Genomic DNA, 17785 nt, shown 5'->3' on the forward strand with positions numbered 1-17785 from the left:
TTTAAGAGAGGCCCAGGACTGAAGCAGCAAGTCTGTGGGAAGGTATGTTTGGCAGAGCTATGGAGAAAGGCATATGCAGTGCCCAAATAAATAAAGCAATTCCACAGATCAACTTTTTAACAGAATTATTTATTGTATGGCGCAAGTGCAGAAGAGGGCAGAGAGGGAGAACATCCTGTTTGATGAATTCCATTTAAGTTCTGTTTCAATTTACAACTAAATCTCTGTCACTTTAATTTTTAAGGGTTTTGGGATTTTATTTGCTTTTCAGTGTAGAAGTAATTGGCAGGTGACTAGACATAAGATCATGCTTTATTCCGATGTTATTTCAGGCTTATGTCTTATTTTCCTTCTAATTATGTAGATTAAATTAAATAGAAAATAAACCCCTGTGCTCTCAAAGATGTAGTGCTTTTCATGACTTTCTCAAAATAGTACCAGAGAAGAACATTCATCCCTCTTAGCATTTCATTATTATACCATGTTTCCCAACAGCAATACTTTAGCATTTGCTGAGAAACAAGAATAATTGTATCATAAAAAGCAATCATATTGTTATGAACACCTCGCACCCTGCCCTGTCTCGCAAACCAGGTTCTTGGGGAACCAGTGGGGAACCTGTGCTAAATGCAGTAAAGTTGCAGTCTTACATCTGCAACGTGGACGTGGGTGGACTTAAAAACCAACAGCACTGCAGGGCTTGTTTCCTGCCACCTTGTTTTTCTCTCAGTACTTGGACAGAAGTGGATATTTAATGATTTTAAAAGGCTAAGCGTTATGTCAGAAGTCTTGTTGGGATCCAATCATTTGTTGTAAACCGTGTTTTGATCAGAGGGAGATATAAATGAGGGTTACCAGCAGACAGGCTGGTTCCCAGGGCTGCTCTGTGTGTGCTGAGGCAGTGAGGGCTGGAGCGGTGGCTCTGCTGGCGCCCCACTCCTATGACTCTGGCCAGGCAGGAAGGCATGCCCTGGCCTGGTGGCTGGGTTATCTGCATGCAGGCTGAGCTGGAACTGGAGGTGTTACAGATTTGCAGCTGCTACCTGCCCCTTCTTGTGGCCCCAGGGGATAATTCAGGGAAGGGGAACTGTGCCCCAGAGCTCTCAGCGACACGTATTTATTAAGTCTTAGAAAAGTCACCTACTTCACCCCAGATGAAAAAGGTGTGTATGCTTTAAGTTTCAAATTATAAAATAACTTGGGGAAATCAAACAGTAAAGCAAAATGAAGTGTAGTCATTTTATATCAATTGTAAAGAACAGCCAGCATTGGTGCATTTATCAGAGCATCATCCTCTTCTTGCTCAGAATACCAGAATTTGTTTTGAGTGTAATTAGTTATGGAAAGTTCTTTCAGATTCTTCCAGGCAATAAGGTCACCCTGGGCAAAATGACAAGAGATATGTGCAACACACCTAGTGTACCTTGCCATCCAGAATGGATGTTCTCAGCTATACCTTACAGCAGTGATCAGATGCTGAAGCAGTTAAGGCATCAGGCAGTCAGCAAGTTGCATATATTTGTTTTATATTCTAAACCAAACTCATTGTTGGGACTGCGATTAGAGAACAGAAATAATTGCTTTTGACACAAACTCTTTTGGAGCCAAACATAATGTGCTCCACATGAGGTAAACTACAGAATATTTGTCTTGGGAGCCAAGATTCAGATCGGGTTTAACTTACAAGGGGAACTTCACTGTTAAAAGTGAGATGTGTTAATGTTTCCCACGTTAGGACTGCTTGCCAGTAACTCTCTGCATTTTATATTTACCAAGAGAAGATTCAGAATGTTTGCATTAAAATATGAATAGAGAATGAAAATACAAGCTTTTGGCAACTCCTGTATTCTGCCTAGTCTGTCATCATAACTCGTCCTTTCTGGAAGCTGATGAAGTTCTTGCAACGCCCCTGTACTGGTGACTAAAGAAATTACATTGAAATGAGGTATGGTCACTCTTAATACAGCACACCTGAAAGAGCTTCTTTCCCTTTGGACATTTCCTGCTGAAGAAGAACCATGTTACAATAACTAGTTTGAAATACAACAGTCATCTCAATTTAGGGTGAGTCAGACACAACCTTCCCCTTGCTCTTTTTTTAATGAAAATATGAGCTCACACTTACATCATGCAGTCCAGGCTACGCTGAAGCCAACAGCAAAATTCCCAGCCCTTCATCCCTGATTTCCCAATTTTAGATTTGCTTAAATATTGTCTGACATGAATAGAGTTGACATTATTATATTTAAATTCATAATAATTTCACTGCAGTAAGCAGTGTCATTTTGAAGGCTGTGTTTTACAATGGATATATTAGCAACAGGCTAGTAATTGGCAGAGCTGGTCAGCTCCACATTCCTCTCTATATATGAGAAACAGGTTTTGTTGCTCAAATCAAACTCAAAACCACCAAAGACTGTGAGATTCTTCAGTCATTGGGTTTGTTACCTTAGGTCCAGCCAGATCATCTGTCACAGATGTAGAAGGGATGCTGAAATTTCCAGCAGATTTTTCAGATGTGACTCTGAGCAGTTATTCTGCAGAAGTGGTGGCAGAAGTGGGGGGAAGGCCACAGGCTTGCTGTTTGCATTCCAACCATCTCCACAGAAGTGTTTGTTATTTGTTTATGACACAGCACATCATGTTGTCAGAACCACATCATTTGCAAGTGCCCGTCACATCTGGAAGTGATCAGAAGCTGTTGGGTGAACTACTCTTTGAAAATGCGGCCCTGTGGTCCAAAGACTTGCATTTAGATCTTATGTATCTGTAAACTGGTAGTTTATATTTCATGTAATTTGGATACTTGACAAGCTCCCCATGGAACAGTGGTGTCATATGCATTTTTGGTTTATTTAAATACTCACATAAGGACTTCAAAACCCACTTTAGTATTTTTTTTTTTTTCTTTTTTTTAAGTAGCAGGTGCCTGTGTACCTTTATGTGTTTTCTATTCACATGTCCAGGCTTGGGATGGGCCAGCCTCAGCCTGTACATGTAGTAAGAGAATTGACCACCCAGCCCTTCTGTCTGCCATTCCTTCAGTCCCTGGTCCTTGACACTTATAGTTTAGATGCTGTCTCTCTGGCTCCTGGACTGGTTTTTTCCAACCAGCTGCCTTTTTCCACAAGAAGATGGGAATTATCTATTCAGACACCACATTACTTCTTTCCAGATACTTCCTCCAGTGACTGGAGTGTAAACCACGAGCTAAAATTGCATCCCATCAAAACTGTGGCTGTCACATAGTCCAGAAAAGAGATCTCAAAGGCTGGGATCCAGCTGGCCGAAAGGTATTGCTCTGCACAGCTTTGCTTTTTGTGTGTGCATCAGTTTATTATATCACAGTGTAACAGTTTCCCATATAAAACTATCATTTGCCTTCATCAACTCAAACCAATCTTAAACTTCAGAGTGGAGAGAAAAGGTGGAAGAGAAGCATATGGACAAAAAGTGCCTCCTATTACTTACCTTTTCAGTGTCAGCCTGCTTATTTCCCTACTCTGAATCTGTGTTTTGTAATTGAACAACCTCCTTAGAATAGAGAGGGTGGCCTGGAAGTTTATGCTGGGGCAAATAACTTAGTATGTTCCACTGATTTGTCTTGATTTTTATTTATTTATTTTAATCCTTGTTGGCTTTGGACAAGTCAGCTACATGTCCAACAGGAAAATCCAGAAATGGCTCCTAGATATTATTCTATGTTTTATCCAAAAGTGTGGAAATCCAAATTAATTTTACATTGTCTTTTAATTGTGACAGGGAAATGACATTCATTCCCAATAAGAGTGAAAGCAGTGATAAATTAATGTAATGTGGATTTGTGGCTGACTGAACTGCACTACAATAGACTGTTTTCTGTGGTTTTCTGGAAACCACATGAAATGACATTAAACTGAAATAAAATGTGTCAGTCAATCAGAAAGAAGGAAAACCATGCAGTTACTGACCTTTAAGCAAAGAATAGTTTTCAGCAATTATATAGCACAACAATCTAGCCTGTCTAAACTCATTGGTGTGTTTAATTATCATGAGAGCAAACCTAAACTTTTCACTTCCAGGCACAAGAACACCAGTTTTTCTTTCTGGCAAAAATAAACTTGAATTTGTAAGCAATTATCTTTCACAGTATTTATTCATATCTTCTCATCTGAGTCACAAAGAACAAATACATATATCCCTTTCAGTAAAAAAATAATATCTTATTATTATAGCAGTAGCCATATACTAGATTAACAAAAGCTTCAGCCTTTGGCAGTTGTTCATGCAGTGAGAAAAGAGAGAAGCATAGATTTAATAAAGACAAAAAATATCTACACCTAATTGTTAGGAAGCACAGAGAAGCTCAAGGTGACACAGGGTCAAAAAAGGGAGGGTGATAGCAAAAGCTTAACTGGGGAAATGGGCATGGGGGGAGAGGAAGAAGCTGCAGCACTGTTAAAATAGATGTCCTTTTTTCTAGCTGTGAATGGTGTGAGGGGGCAAGCTACAGTGACGGCCTTTGTCACCAAACCTGCTTGCCCACGTTCTCGGCTGAGCCCTCTGCCTCAAGTGCATCCCAGGCACTAACACTGTCTGCCTGTCAGACACCTCTGTCTGCAGGAGGGCTTTTTCTCCTGGTATTAGAGCTTGAATAGTCAAGAGGACAATAGGCAGGAAAGAAAAACTGAGAAGCAATCACAACCTGCGCCCCTTTATGCCCCAAAGAATTATCTAAGGAGTCCCATCCTCTGTAAGACAAGCAGTTTATTTGGGATCGAAAAAGCTGTTAAACAAAATCAGGCACTTTTGAATTTTCCTCAAATGATTGTTCCTTTGTACTAGAAGGACCCTCTCCATGGTGCAGTTATTGCAATATCTGGGTATGGGTTCTTTCCCTGTGAGCTTGAACTCATGTGCTGGGAAGCTGCATGGTGATATTCCATATCCATTGTATTAAATAGTCCATAGAGAGTCTACTACAGTCCTTACTTTATACTTACAGTTTTGCAAAGTTCTACCTTGTGATATTTTTATTACCTATGTGGTATTCCTTAACATGGTAGAAAAACTTGGATGTTCTAATTATTTGTTTCACTAAGGTTGCCTCTCTTCGATACCCTCTGTCGGACTTTGGTTGTAGATTGACGGAAGTATTTTTATTTTTGGAATACCAATGTGACTTTGATTTTGCCTCTTTCCACTACTTTTTTGATATGAATGCTGACACTGTACTTGCAAACACACAAGAAACAGAAATTATACAGCTGTAATCTACTTCCTATCCCCAAACGGTTGCAAAAAGTTTAGCACTTGTTTTCTCTACTGTTAAAAAATAAAAAGTAATAAAATAAAACTCTGAGGAGCATTTGCTGGTTTTATCAATATAACATGACATTATTTTACTGTTTCTTAGCACTGTATCACTTTACAAGTTAAGAAAGGAGGCCTCAAGGAGAGTGGGAAGGAGGTCTTGCTAGTGTCCAGTCCTATTATTTGTTTTTAACTCTGGCAAGCTCCCAGAAATTGTGTGTTGGAGGGGCAGCTTTTGCGATATTGTGCCTAGAATAGCAAAAGTTCTGTTTTTTGGCCGTCTACAAAGCTTAAGAAGATCTATAGGTGGGCTTGATGAGCCAGGGAAAACAAGAGAGGTAGTCATCTCAATGGAACAAACTTACCTCATTGGTTTTGCACTTCCTTCCTTACCTTTTACAGTGACAAAATAAAAAATTACAAAGGCTGTCAAATACAGTGTAAAAGCACCTGGAAAAGAAAATACTAGCTTGTATTTTGGGGTTGGTGAAATGACTGGAAATGTTACTCCTTTGAGGAATTTTCTTCAGCTCTGTGTTGTGTTGTACTATGTCAGAGATCTTCCGTGGAAAGGTGTTGGGAAGTTTTCTCTTGTGCATACATTTAGACACATGTCCATGTGTATATTGAGGACCAAAGAATTATTATAAGACTGGATGTATCTGTGTGTTGGTGTACCTGTATTTGTATACAACTGTATATTCCTTGGAAACTTGTTCATCATCCAGAATCCCTCTCTCTTCACCTTTCTTAGTGCCCACTGTAGTCTTTGAAAGGGTTGGTGTAACTTCTTTTTAATTGCATTATTTACAGTCCTTGCACGCAAGAGTAAACATGAAAAACATCTGGCTTAATTATGAATGTAATGTATAAATGCAGTTTTAAAAAAACCAAACAAAACAAAAATCCAAAACAGAAGAAAGCCCTTTATAAATATGGTGTTCTCTAAATTATTGATTGTTTTAAACTTTGTCGCAGATTTTATGTAGATCGAACAAATGACATTTGTGTTTGCGCATCCATTTTGATTGTTTTCATCAGAATAAAGGCTTGTGTAAGCTAGTTCAGACTGTGTATGAAAGAGAGGTGAGCTCACTAGTCCTGTTCAGGACATGGCTGAAAGATCTGCCTAAAAAAATTTATGTGGGAAATGGAAAAAGAAATTACTCCACTTGTCTTCAAAACAGTGCAGTAGGTCTGAGAGCTGAGCTGATACAAGTAGGAAGCAGAGTTAGCTGAGTTTGAACAGTTCTCTTATCCAACTTTCCTATTGCACTAGAAGTTGATTTTAAACAAAGAGAAATTCCATGTTTGTTTCATTTCAGAACAAGGTAGCTGCTATTTAACTGGACAAGACCCCAGGTTTCTGTGAGAAAGTATGGACTGTTTAAGAACTGGGGTTATGATGGGAGGGATACAAGAAAAGCAGGGGGAAACTAACCTAACAACAATAATAATAATAGAAGTAATAATAATAACAGCAGCAATAAAAATAATAATGTACATTTTTGCCACAATGAAGTTTAGTGAGATTCTGCTAAAGAAACGTATGTGGCAAATTTCCTATCAAATACTTTAAAATACTTTAAAAATTTTTGTTATGATTATTTATAAACTAAATTAAATTATTCAATTTTAAGTAGCCTCCATCTAGTCCTTCTTTCAGTTCTGCTGTAATTTGGATTTGCTTCAAATTCTGCACAGAATTGGTATTTGTAAAATGTCCAGTTAGGCTGGCATTTGAAGTACTTTGTTTTCATGTTAGAATATTTATTCCTTTATAAATCTTTAATAAATTATTTCATACTTTTGGTCTTGTTGGTAAAAAAGTTTGAACTGGATTATGTAGCAAAAAGGTTACATTTTAAAACATCATGTCTTTCAAGAAAATTATGTAAATATGTTCTACTTGTAGAATTAGTAAATAATCAAGCTAGTTACAAGCTGTGGAAGGACCCAGCTCTTAGGCCACCTTCATAATAGTTAAACTGGAAATTCAGATGGATAACAGAGTTATAACAACCCAGATTTTCTGAAAATAAATTTTATCTCTGCTGAAAAAATGCAGTGCACAAATGGATATGTGATTGTAACGAAGGGGGAAAATAGAAGAGGAATTTTAAAAACACAATCATAGAAGCAAGGCTTAAGCTTTTTACCTTTAAAACAACACAAGTGAAAGCTATACAGAAGTACAGAGATGCAGTTGTCAAGTGGGGCAATCATTAGTCCTAGTTACACCTTCCTGTGCGAGGTTGGGTTATGGTGTTGGGCTGTGCACTCTGGTGGTCTGGGGTAGGGCACAAGTTCTGTTCATCCACACTTGTAAAGATGGGACAGAAGAGGGTGGAATTTGCCTCTTTGGATGCTGTTCCTTAATCCACTTCTGAGCATAGGCTAACCCTTGAAAAGATATAACTCCAAGCCAGGCAACAGGATATGCTCTAATGGGGAAGGCTCAGAATTCCCACACAGATATATTTTTGATTCAAACCGTCCTCAGTTGGGTAGGGCTGTCCACAGGTTGGAGTTAAAGCCCACTGAGATCTGGGAGACTGTTCTGTGAAATGGGATATTTTAGAGAGTTTTCTAGTAAGCCTCTGAAATGATCCACTAAGCACATGCAAATACCAACTTTCAAAGACTTTTAAGCACAACCAAAGCAGAATAAAAGACAAATCTGGCTTGCCAGGTTTCAGGTTTTTGCTCAGAAGCTGGGAATAATGCAAACCTTCTTCAAACAATCAAGATATAATTAAAACATCTTCTTACCAAGCAATCAATTTTCTGTCAAAATGTATCTTTTTATACAATGTAGAATTTTACTTAATTATTCTAAAAAGCAGTCTGAGACGTCACAGGAGGGGGAAATACTAAAGCTCAGTTATGTGCCTGGCAGAGAAACAAAATATGTAAAATAAAATTGTACAGTGTAGTTTTTTAAGCACCTTTAACAATAAACTTTATTCCATCTAAATTGGAACGCACCGCATTTACTAGAAAGCAGTTTTTAATAAATAGCTGCGTGAACTTAGAAGTATTAATTATTCCTTCAGAGATTTCTTTTAAAATTTTTTTAGTGCAGGAAAGCACATACTGAACCTGAACCTGCTTCTGATTAAGTCAGTGAAAGCAGGACTCTGATAAACATTTAGTTTGACAAAATGAATTCAAGATGTTGGAATTATTTCATCCATTTTACTAAGCATTTTTCCTGAATCCTCCATTCACTGAAAGATAAGATTTTAGTAAGCCTGTAGCATCTTCCTGAGAATTTTTTAGGCTAGAGGTAAACTAAATGCATCCAGAAAAGTTAATTGAATAATATGTGTCACACGGAATGTAACGCGCACTTCTGTAAATAAATCACACAGGGATATGTAAAAGTAATCCCTGTACTTGTTCACACAGGATGGAGCACCCAGGATAACACAATGCATGCACATGGTTTTGTGAAACTTTTTATTGGTTTGGATATCCTTTTTATTCTTAATAGACTACCAATAAGTGCAAGATGTTTTTTACTTGTGCAGAAAAGCTATCTATTTGTGAATGCACTACTTTTAAAATAATTTTAGTTAATTAACTTGCCATGTCTGTGAACTGGGATGCCGTTTGTTATACAAAATAAATTAGGGCGATAAAAATACTTCTCTGCACAGAATGTTTCATGCTAGTTTGAAACAAAGAGTATTCCTTTTACAACATTTGATTGTTTATATTCTTTGCCAAGAAAATGAGACTTAGTGGACCTCATTTTCTGATTAAAAAAATCTGATTTGATTAAGAAAACCTGACTCATTTGACTGTGAAAAGTGTTTAAAATGGACACTTCTTAAATACACTAGGTAGGTGAGCCAGTGATTTTGCTTATGAAGTTTGCATCTTTGGGAATGATATATGCTTGTCTGAAAAGAAATTATTGCAACTTTCATGCTAACCAAGGGAAAAAAGAACACGTGTAAACTTTCTAACCTGGAACTGCCCATTAGGCATCTGTGTGCTCATCATACTTCAACAGGAAATCATGATATTTAAAACTGCCAAGTGAACACGTGGGGAGCATTACGCTGTGTATGCAATGAAACACGCATTGTTTATTTTGTGTAGCATTCTTCTGCTCCCTTAAATACATACAAGATGGAAACTCATAGACTTTTTTTAACCTTTAGCTGCTATCCTTGGACAGAAACTGCTAAACAAAACCTGGCAGACTTGTAAACAACTTGAGTTCATTTCATCTAACACTGATCATATTTCCAGTAGACAATAAATATAACGCGCTGCTGACAGATGTGCAGAAATGTATATACAATTAGATGAAGAAATTTTGTTCAACACAGTTCAAGTCGCAATTTATGCCTTTGCATTTCCTTGAATATGGCTGTAAAATTCTTACCTGCTGATGCATGGCCTCCAGCAACATCAGGTTTTTCCTGCTCATCCAGAGTGCTGCTGGGGAGGCTCTTCCAGTGACTTAGCAGTGCATCTCATGGTTGACTCAGGTATTTACTTGAGTAAATGATATTCTTTGCTTCCTGTGGCTTCGAGTAAGGCGTTCATTAATTTCCTCAGTTGAGATGTAGTATCTTCTACATTTCCTTGTATATATTCAAGACAGGAAAGGTCTGAATCTGTATCTTGGGTTAAATGAATGTTATGTGAGGGAATAAAGCATCCAGGAGATCAGCAGAATTAGGAGCACAAAATGCCAGATAATTTCATTTTCTGGAGGGGAAAAAAAACCAGATTCAGACAGGAGACCCATATTTGATGGAAAGGTAATGTAGTTTTGTTTGTTTGCTTTTCCACAGAGGAGGATGTGTGGAGCACAGAAGATAGGCAGTTTCAAAGTGAAACTTGAAATAAATACTTAAGATGTTGGGTGTCACCTTAACAATTTGTCATTGATTGTCCTGGTCATAATATGAATACCTGGGAGCTGTCGTCTTAACTGAACCATTCCAACTGTTCATCTCTTTCCTCACCATCTCAGCCTTCTACAATCTAATGGGGCTTTTACAGCCCTGTAAGACTATCTTTCTGTTGGCCTTTGGACTATACATATGGTAAATCATTCTCCTGTTACAGATGGGCTGGCAACTTTGCTTATATACAGCAAAATTGTTTCTCTGGGGAAAAAAAATTCCTGTGTCATTAATATATAAATGAAGCAAGGAATAGGCGAGCACGCACTGCAAGTTGGATTGCAATTACCGGTCTAAGAAATGCTCCTTGTCTGCTCTGTCTTTGTCTGAGAAAGGCAGATCTGTTGTCACTGCATGAAAGACATCTACAGGCCCGCAGTGTAACTGTGATGCTGGAATTCATTGCAGTCTAAATCCGCTTGACATTTTGCAAGCTTCCCAGAAATTATGCAGAAGAAAATAAATATCAAGTGATCCAAGAAGAATATACACATTTTTAGGAGCAAAGAATATTCCAGATGTACATGAAAGTTCTGTTTGTTCACTCGTATGGTCTGTTCCTGTGATTTAGTGTGGATGCAGTGACTGCTGGTGGTTGGAATACGGATAATGAGAGGCAGAAGTTCCTCTTTCGGCTTTCTATGTAACGCCTGACTTTTCACCTAATTTCTGTATTTTCTTCTAAGAAATACCTGTGTACCTGAATTTGTTCATTTATCTCTCCATCTGTCCACCCACATATGTACGCTACCTCATGCAGAGTTTCTGTAGTGTGTTTCAGTGGCAGTTTCATAAGCCTGTGTCACTTCATAATACCTAAACGAGAAGTGAAAAATAGAGGCACTGTTGCTGTTACCTACTTTCCTAGGTTTGGTGAAAAACAAAGATGTCAAAGGAACCTGTACTTATTTGTTAATCTGGCTGCCTTTCACACTCTCCATATTAAAACAAAAAAAAATTTATTACAGAAAAAGCAGTTTATTTTAGATAGTATCACAATGCATTAATACTGTCACCTTGGTTTTTAACAGGTCTATGGAAATGCAGGATCTAGCAAGTCCTCATAATCTTGTTGGAAGTAGTGATGCACCAGGTAGTTCCAAACTGGATAAATCTAATCTCAGTAGCACATCAGTCACAACAAATGGAACAGGAGGTAAGTATAAGACACAGCTGGCACGTAGAAAGTTTGGCTAGTTTTTAGTCATATGCATTTTTACCATAATTTCCAGAATTACCATATACCCATTTATAAATCCAGCAGGAATTATGAAACATTGGCAGTCATACAAGTGTAAATTTCTAATTCCTACATCACTTCTTTGATTTGGACCAACTGAAATAAGAGGCAGAACTGAAACAAGGTTCATAGATGAAATAAGGAAAATTTTTGAATGGTTGCTTTCAACACAGTGTTAAATGTTTTCTCATGCCTGTTGGTAGCTTATGAAATAAATTGAATTTTCTGTGTCATACTTCCTTGATGAGTAATGATTTACACTTATACCCTGAGCTACATGCATTTAGGTTAAATTAAAATCACTGTCAAGAGAAGTACATCAAAATTACACTTATGTAACTTTTTTTTGCTGATCAGTTCCATTTCTTGGGAGGCAACAAAAGTTTGTAATAAAGGGATCTTTGGATTTCCCTCAGCAGTAGCTGGTCATTACTGCTGTAGGTGATACTGCAGGGACAGCACTGCCATGCAGCTACAACACAGATATTCCAATGCTTTCAGAAAATCGGTTCTGCCGTAGCTGAATTGGAGCAGTGGGAGACAGGGTGCCACATTCTGAGGTGCAGTCCATGAGAGTGACACCGTGGATATGAGTCAAATTAGAGTTTCTTTTTTAGAGTTTATACATTGCTGTCTATTTTGCAGTTGGCACTAAGAAAATTTTTTTCTTTGTTCTTTCTGGCCACAAGGTAGAGCATTTAATCACTTACCCTGTTTAAATAAAAGTCTATCAATGTCAATAAAAATTAGATGTGCCTGTGAGGGTAACTGAGCTCACAAAGAAGGGCTGAATCCTATTTTTAAATAGAATCCTTACTCCACAAAGAGAAAACTTCAAGCATGCTATTGAAGAGCAGTACTAACTGTTCTTCAATAGGTGCCTCTATATTATACAATGTGCATAAATAAACCAGTTAAAATAATACCCATAAAAACAATACAGTTCCGTTAAAAGACTCGACCTAAAGTGTTGAAACACCAATTTTGATAAATGAAGACTGTTCATTTACGCTGAACAGACATTGGGAGAATGAACTGTTGTACCATTCCTGTTCTCAGGAGACAACATGACTGTGTTAAATACTGCAGACTGGTTGCTGAGTTGCAGTACTCCCTCCTCTGCAACAAGTATGAGAGACCCTGGTACAGTGCATGCGTGTGGTGTGTCTCCATGACTGCTGTGTGATGTTCTCTGCGTTTGCTCTGGTCTTTTGTTATGCAGTTTGAATGTTCTCATGGGGTTCCCCCTGACCACTGCACCTTTTTTCCCTATCCTCTCTCAAAGGCTTTTCCCACAGCCAGAAAACTGTTAGGAAGTTGCAACAAGTAGTTATCTTACAATGCTTTGAAAGTCATTTGATGAGCAAGGAGAATTTAACTCGCTTATAATTAGCTTAGCTGTCTACATGCTTTGAGTGGCTGGGATTGTCTCATGGTGTTCAGCATTGCTGGGAATTGCCAGTAGTCAGCATTGGTGGAAATCAGACCAATGGAATTTTCACAGAATGCCCATTTGCTTTTCTTTTATTTTTAAGCAGAGCATTTCTTGATTACTTGAGCACAAGTCAAGGATGTCAGTATTGTTCTTACTCCTACTATGACTTTCACTATTAATCAAAGCTTATGTCTGATTTGCTGCCACATGTAACTTGCCACTTTACAAAATTTTGGTCAAATTTTCCAAGCTGTTGTTTTCATTTTTGGGTTTTCTGACATGTATTATGGATTTTCATAAGTTGTAAGGATCAATAATAACTCTATATGTGACATTGTTACAGATTAATCATAAGTGTAACCCTTATGGGATTAATCATAAGTGTAAACATGCACAACCATGTTTCTCTACAAGTCGTTATATGGGTGCTTAAGTTGTGCAGGTTTGGACTAAAGTTAGGAAGATTTCAAAAGCTTGCCTTTTTAAAAAATGCCTCAGAATTAGCTTGCCATTTGTAAAACACATATGCAAAGAAAATTTACAAAAAACCCAAAACTTGAGCACAAAAGATCATTTGCACTAGAATAACTCGTTCCATGTGAATGCTCGTGCTCAGTTACAAGAATTTAAGTTTAAGGAAGGACTGAGATAACTTAGTCTGTCACCTCATTTAACTGTTCAGCATGTTGAGGTAAATATGGAAGGTAACAATTTAAGTCCTCATTATTAGTAGTGAGGAAATACAATGTGTTACTTGAATTAAATCTGATTTTCCATAGGCAGTAGAATGTTTAGAATTGTGCTTCTAGTTGAATATATTCCCAGGAAAACTCTGTGACAAGCTGTGTGGTTTATTGTTTTACATGAGCTTTTAAAATCAGATTTGTTTGCTATAACATCTGTTGCACTTGCTTGTCCTCCTTCATGCATGATATTAGCACTGCTTGCCCCTAAAACTCTGCATTCATTTTCAGTCCTTAACATAGAGGGATGCTTTAGAGAAAAAAAGAACAAAACAGGGCAGCAGAGTAGCAGTCATTTTGGTCTGCTACATCCTTTCATCAAGTAAAGAAGGTATTTTGTAGAAGCTGTTGCTTGCCGGGAGCTGTATTCTGAGTTAGCCTTAAAATAATGAAGTTTGGACGAGATCCCTGGAGGTCATTTGGGCCAAGCACTGCTCAGAGCAGAGCCAACTTTGCTGTTAGATCATGTCGCTCAAGGCAGCACTGACTTTTCCTCCTACATCTAATTGGATTTTTCCCTTAGTGCAGCCTGTATCTGTTCCCACCTGTTGTTTCCCAGGGCACCTTTTGAGATGAGTGTGCCTTTGTTCTTTGTCTTCTTTGCACCTTCCCATTAGATAGCTTCAGGCAGCAATTAGGTGTCCCCTCAGCCTCCTTTTCCTAGGACAGAACAAGCCCAGTTTCTTGTGTCTCCTTGCACATCATGTGCTCCAGCACCTGATGATGTTGGTAGCTCTACTTTGTTTGTGTGTTGCTATGGTCTAAGCCCATCTGGCAACTAAGCAGCACACAGCTGCTCGCCCTATCCCGGCTGCAACTCAAATGTATTTCCAGTTAGAGATTGCATTTGATTTTATTTTCACTCTTGCAATATGTAAAAAGAACAGTAGTTCTCTTGAACCAATGTTAGAATTTTTTCTCCTAAGGTAGCTTTGTGCTTTTTCCCTTCTTTGTTTAATGACATACAACCTAAAGAAAAATAGGTAATAGTCAAAATCTCTAGCTACACTGAGGAAGGACCCTGAGGAATTCCTTACTGTAGTAAAATCTGAATGCAAAAAAGTAGAACTGTTTAAAATCAAGCACATTTAAAAACACTTTCTATATGTATTTTTCAACAAAACTCAGTGCCAATATAATGTTTTTCCTCAAGTTAAGTACAGGAGAGTTCCTTTTGGTTTTGATTCTTTGCTTTCCAGGGAAAGAAAAAAGATGGTATCTATTTGTGCTGATGGCAGTGCACTGCAGCTGGCATTAACCAGAACTAGATACAATTCTAAAGTAAACATTTCAATTCATGACTGAAGTTTTTGTTCAATATAACAGTTAAGCACATACCGTCATCCAGGATGCAATACTGAATATTTGTATCTTTCTATGGACAATAGTGAAATACTTTCTTGAACAGAAAGAGATAAAAAAGTACTTTTTTTCATGTAGGTAGAAGCCCAGACTTTGCAGGAGTACATAGAGGCATCCATATGTAGTAATCAGCAAATAAATTAATTTAGATACTTTATATGTTCCTCATGACTGAGAGGTTTAGTGAAGGCCATCATTTTGTGACAAACGACCCTTGAACTTGTTCTTGATATGTGTTCTATTGATCTGATGAAAATAAAATCACATCCTTCTCAAATAATTATAGAAATGGCAATGACTGATTACTCTTACGAATTACTTTTTTTCATTTTGGGTAATTTTTGTCACAGCTTTTTTTTTCTTTTTTTATGGAAATATAATAGCTAGCAAAATGAGAAGGAGTGCACAAAAGCTTGAAAAAATGTGGCTAAAATTCTTTCTTAACGATTCCATACTGAATTAATATCCTGCTGCTTACAGGGAGACTATTTGGCATGGTCGTTTTATGAAAGAGAAACAATGATGAAAAGAAGTTTACATTCAAAAGACACACATTCAAAAATTTTTTAATCTCAGCCAGTAAATGGAAAGATACAACTGTATAACTGAAACCAGAAGGTGCTACTTGGTTTGGTTGGCACTGGTGCACTGGTAATGCTGCAGGGAACTCTACAAGTCACAGAGGCAAATGCATCCCAATTTCTCCTGCTTGATCTAAACAGGTGTCCCTCTGAATTCAGCACAGGTCACTTGTACAGTTGTAGATATCAGCAGCATCCCATGTGGCTTCCTGAAGTAAGGAAGGCACACATTAGGCAGTGTGACCGGAAATGGGATGTGATTTTGTAGGAGAGGTAACTCACACGGGGCTCATCAGAGGCAGCTTTACTGGTAGCTGTGCAATTCCCAATGAACAGCTCACTGCGCTCACAGACACAGGGATGAATAGCAGAATGCGTCTGTAGGTGTTGTTCTGGACATTTTCCCCATGAGCTTTATTTAGCTCATGCACTGCCTTTTCCTCTGCAGACTGTATGAGGGACGGTGAACTTGAGGGCAGCTCAGGCCGTACTCGGACTGAATCGACCTTTGGAAGTACCTCTCTGTCTCAGATAAACATAAAGGGAGATTAGTAGGCACCTTTTATATGTTTGATTTAGGTGACTTGAATCTGAGCCACAGTTTTTAGATACCTTGCCAGCTCAGAACATGAAATTCCCCCCTTTCCCATACTGCTGCCAGTGAAGTCAAACGTGGATGCAGTGATGTTGACAGATGAGAGCTTTGGTCAGCTTAGCTGATGCCCCTCAGAGGCATCAAGTAACCAGCTGGCAGAGAACACTTTTCCTTGGCATATGTTAGACCTGCTGGGGGGCTCTGCCAGGCTGGCTGTCACAGCAAAGGCTTCTTCACAAATCCCGGGCTGTGCCCTCGGAATTTGGATACCTGGCATGCAACTGTGGTAGCTGCGTGTGCAGGTCCTCATTGCCTATTCACTCTGTGCCCATGGACACTGACCACTCCTGTGATATCCATAAGCATGTGATGAATGTCCATGCCCAACCTTTACTGACCTTCATGAAGAAATTGTGTTAATATATTGAGGCTTCCACATTTGCCAGTCAGACAGCTAATAGGAGCTGCACGGTATTCTCTACTGCTGTTTCTGACCACACCAATTGGACGGGTGGTTCCCAAATTCCATTACAAAAGCCCATGCCAAATGTTCTGTCCAGGTAACAAATTAAACTATAAAATATTTATTGCCTCTCTGGTGCTTTTTGTGCTTTCAGCTACAGCTTGGACGGTAAGACTGCATGATAATCCCTAAGAAATAATATGAGTTCAGAGTAGATCAAACTGTTTTGTAACCTCTGAGTAAGAAGATGATTTGTCATGGCTGTTATTTCTGACCTACTCTAGTTCTTTGGCTTTTTTTTCTTTCAAACTTCTCTCTTCATTTATGGAAAATTGCTTGCTATGACCTAGCTCAAAAAGGCCCCCACAGACTCTGTAAAAGGGGAAAGGGAAAGGCAACATGCTGGCACTGTGAAAGTAATTTGGTTCTGTATGAGCATGAAACCATATTATAATTGTTTTACTTGCCAGGAAAAAGTATTTTTGTTATGTGCTACATCCCTTGACAGCTAGCATTTCCTTCCTCTGTGCTACTCTTAGGGAATTGCTAGAATCCATTAGATTTAAGTTGAAATCTCCCCAGAAGATATTCCAGTTGCTAAAACCAATAGCTAGGTGAATGCACAGATGTGCAGATAAATGCGCATTCCTGTCAGATTCCTGCCGATTGTCTCAGTATGGTGCTAGAGTGAAGGTTGAAGCTGTTGCACGTGTGCTTGTTCGAGCTGGACTACCACTAGTGAGGCTGGCATGAGGACTCCAGTACAAATCTAGAAGTAAAATCTCATATCTACTTATTCTTCTATGTAGTGTCTCTTCTTGCAGTCAAAACAGAACCCATGAACAACAGTGAAACAACAACAACAACTGGAGATGGATCGCTTGACACTTTTACTGGGTCAGGTAAAGCCATAATAAGATGACATTTTGTTAGATTCACATTAGTGCAACTTTTAATAACCTTCACTAATGAATATTTGCATGGAAGCCATCTTTAAAAAGCTACTATAAAATATTACAGTATTTTATACCTAATAATAATAATAATAGAAATAATAATAGCTTTTTTTTTTTGTAAATGCAACTCAGCAATTTACATGAGGTGTGATCTTAAAGAAGATTTAATGATGCCTAAGACCACTGCTGT

At 38.3% G+C, this 17785-nt stretch overlaps 1 protein-coding gene across 12 annotated transcripts in view; it reads left to right on the forward strand.

The window, feature by feature from the left end:
- The window catches only part of EYA4 (EYA transcriptional coactivator and phosphatase 4), a 140565-nt gene that overhangs the window by 83512 nt on the left and 39268 nt on the right, over positions 1–17785 (forward strand). For 5 of the 12 annotated variants that reach the window (XM_048299125.1, XM_048299128.1, XM_048299127.1 and 2 more), the window contains exons 4-6: positions 11252–11376; positions 12520–12588; positions 17449–17541. In XM_048299125.1, coding sequence (XP_048155082.1) covers positions 11252–11376; positions 12520–12588; positions 17449–17541 — 287 coding nt within the window. The remainder of the gene's footprint in view (positions 1–11251; positions 11377–12519; positions 12589–17448; positions 17542–17785) is intronic. The other 7 variants (XM_048299131.1, XM_048299133.1, XM_048299134.1 and 4 more) reach the window with 3 other exon arrangements.

Source organism: Corvus hawaiiensis, chromosome 3 (genome assembly GCF_020740725.1).
Source record: "Corvus hawaiiensis isolate bCorHaw1 chromosome 3, bCorHaw1.pri.cur, whole genome shotgun sequence".
Taxonomy (NCBI): domain Eukaryota; kingdom Metazoa; phylum Chordata; class Aves; order Passeriformes; family Corvidae; genus Corvus; species Corvus hawaiiensis.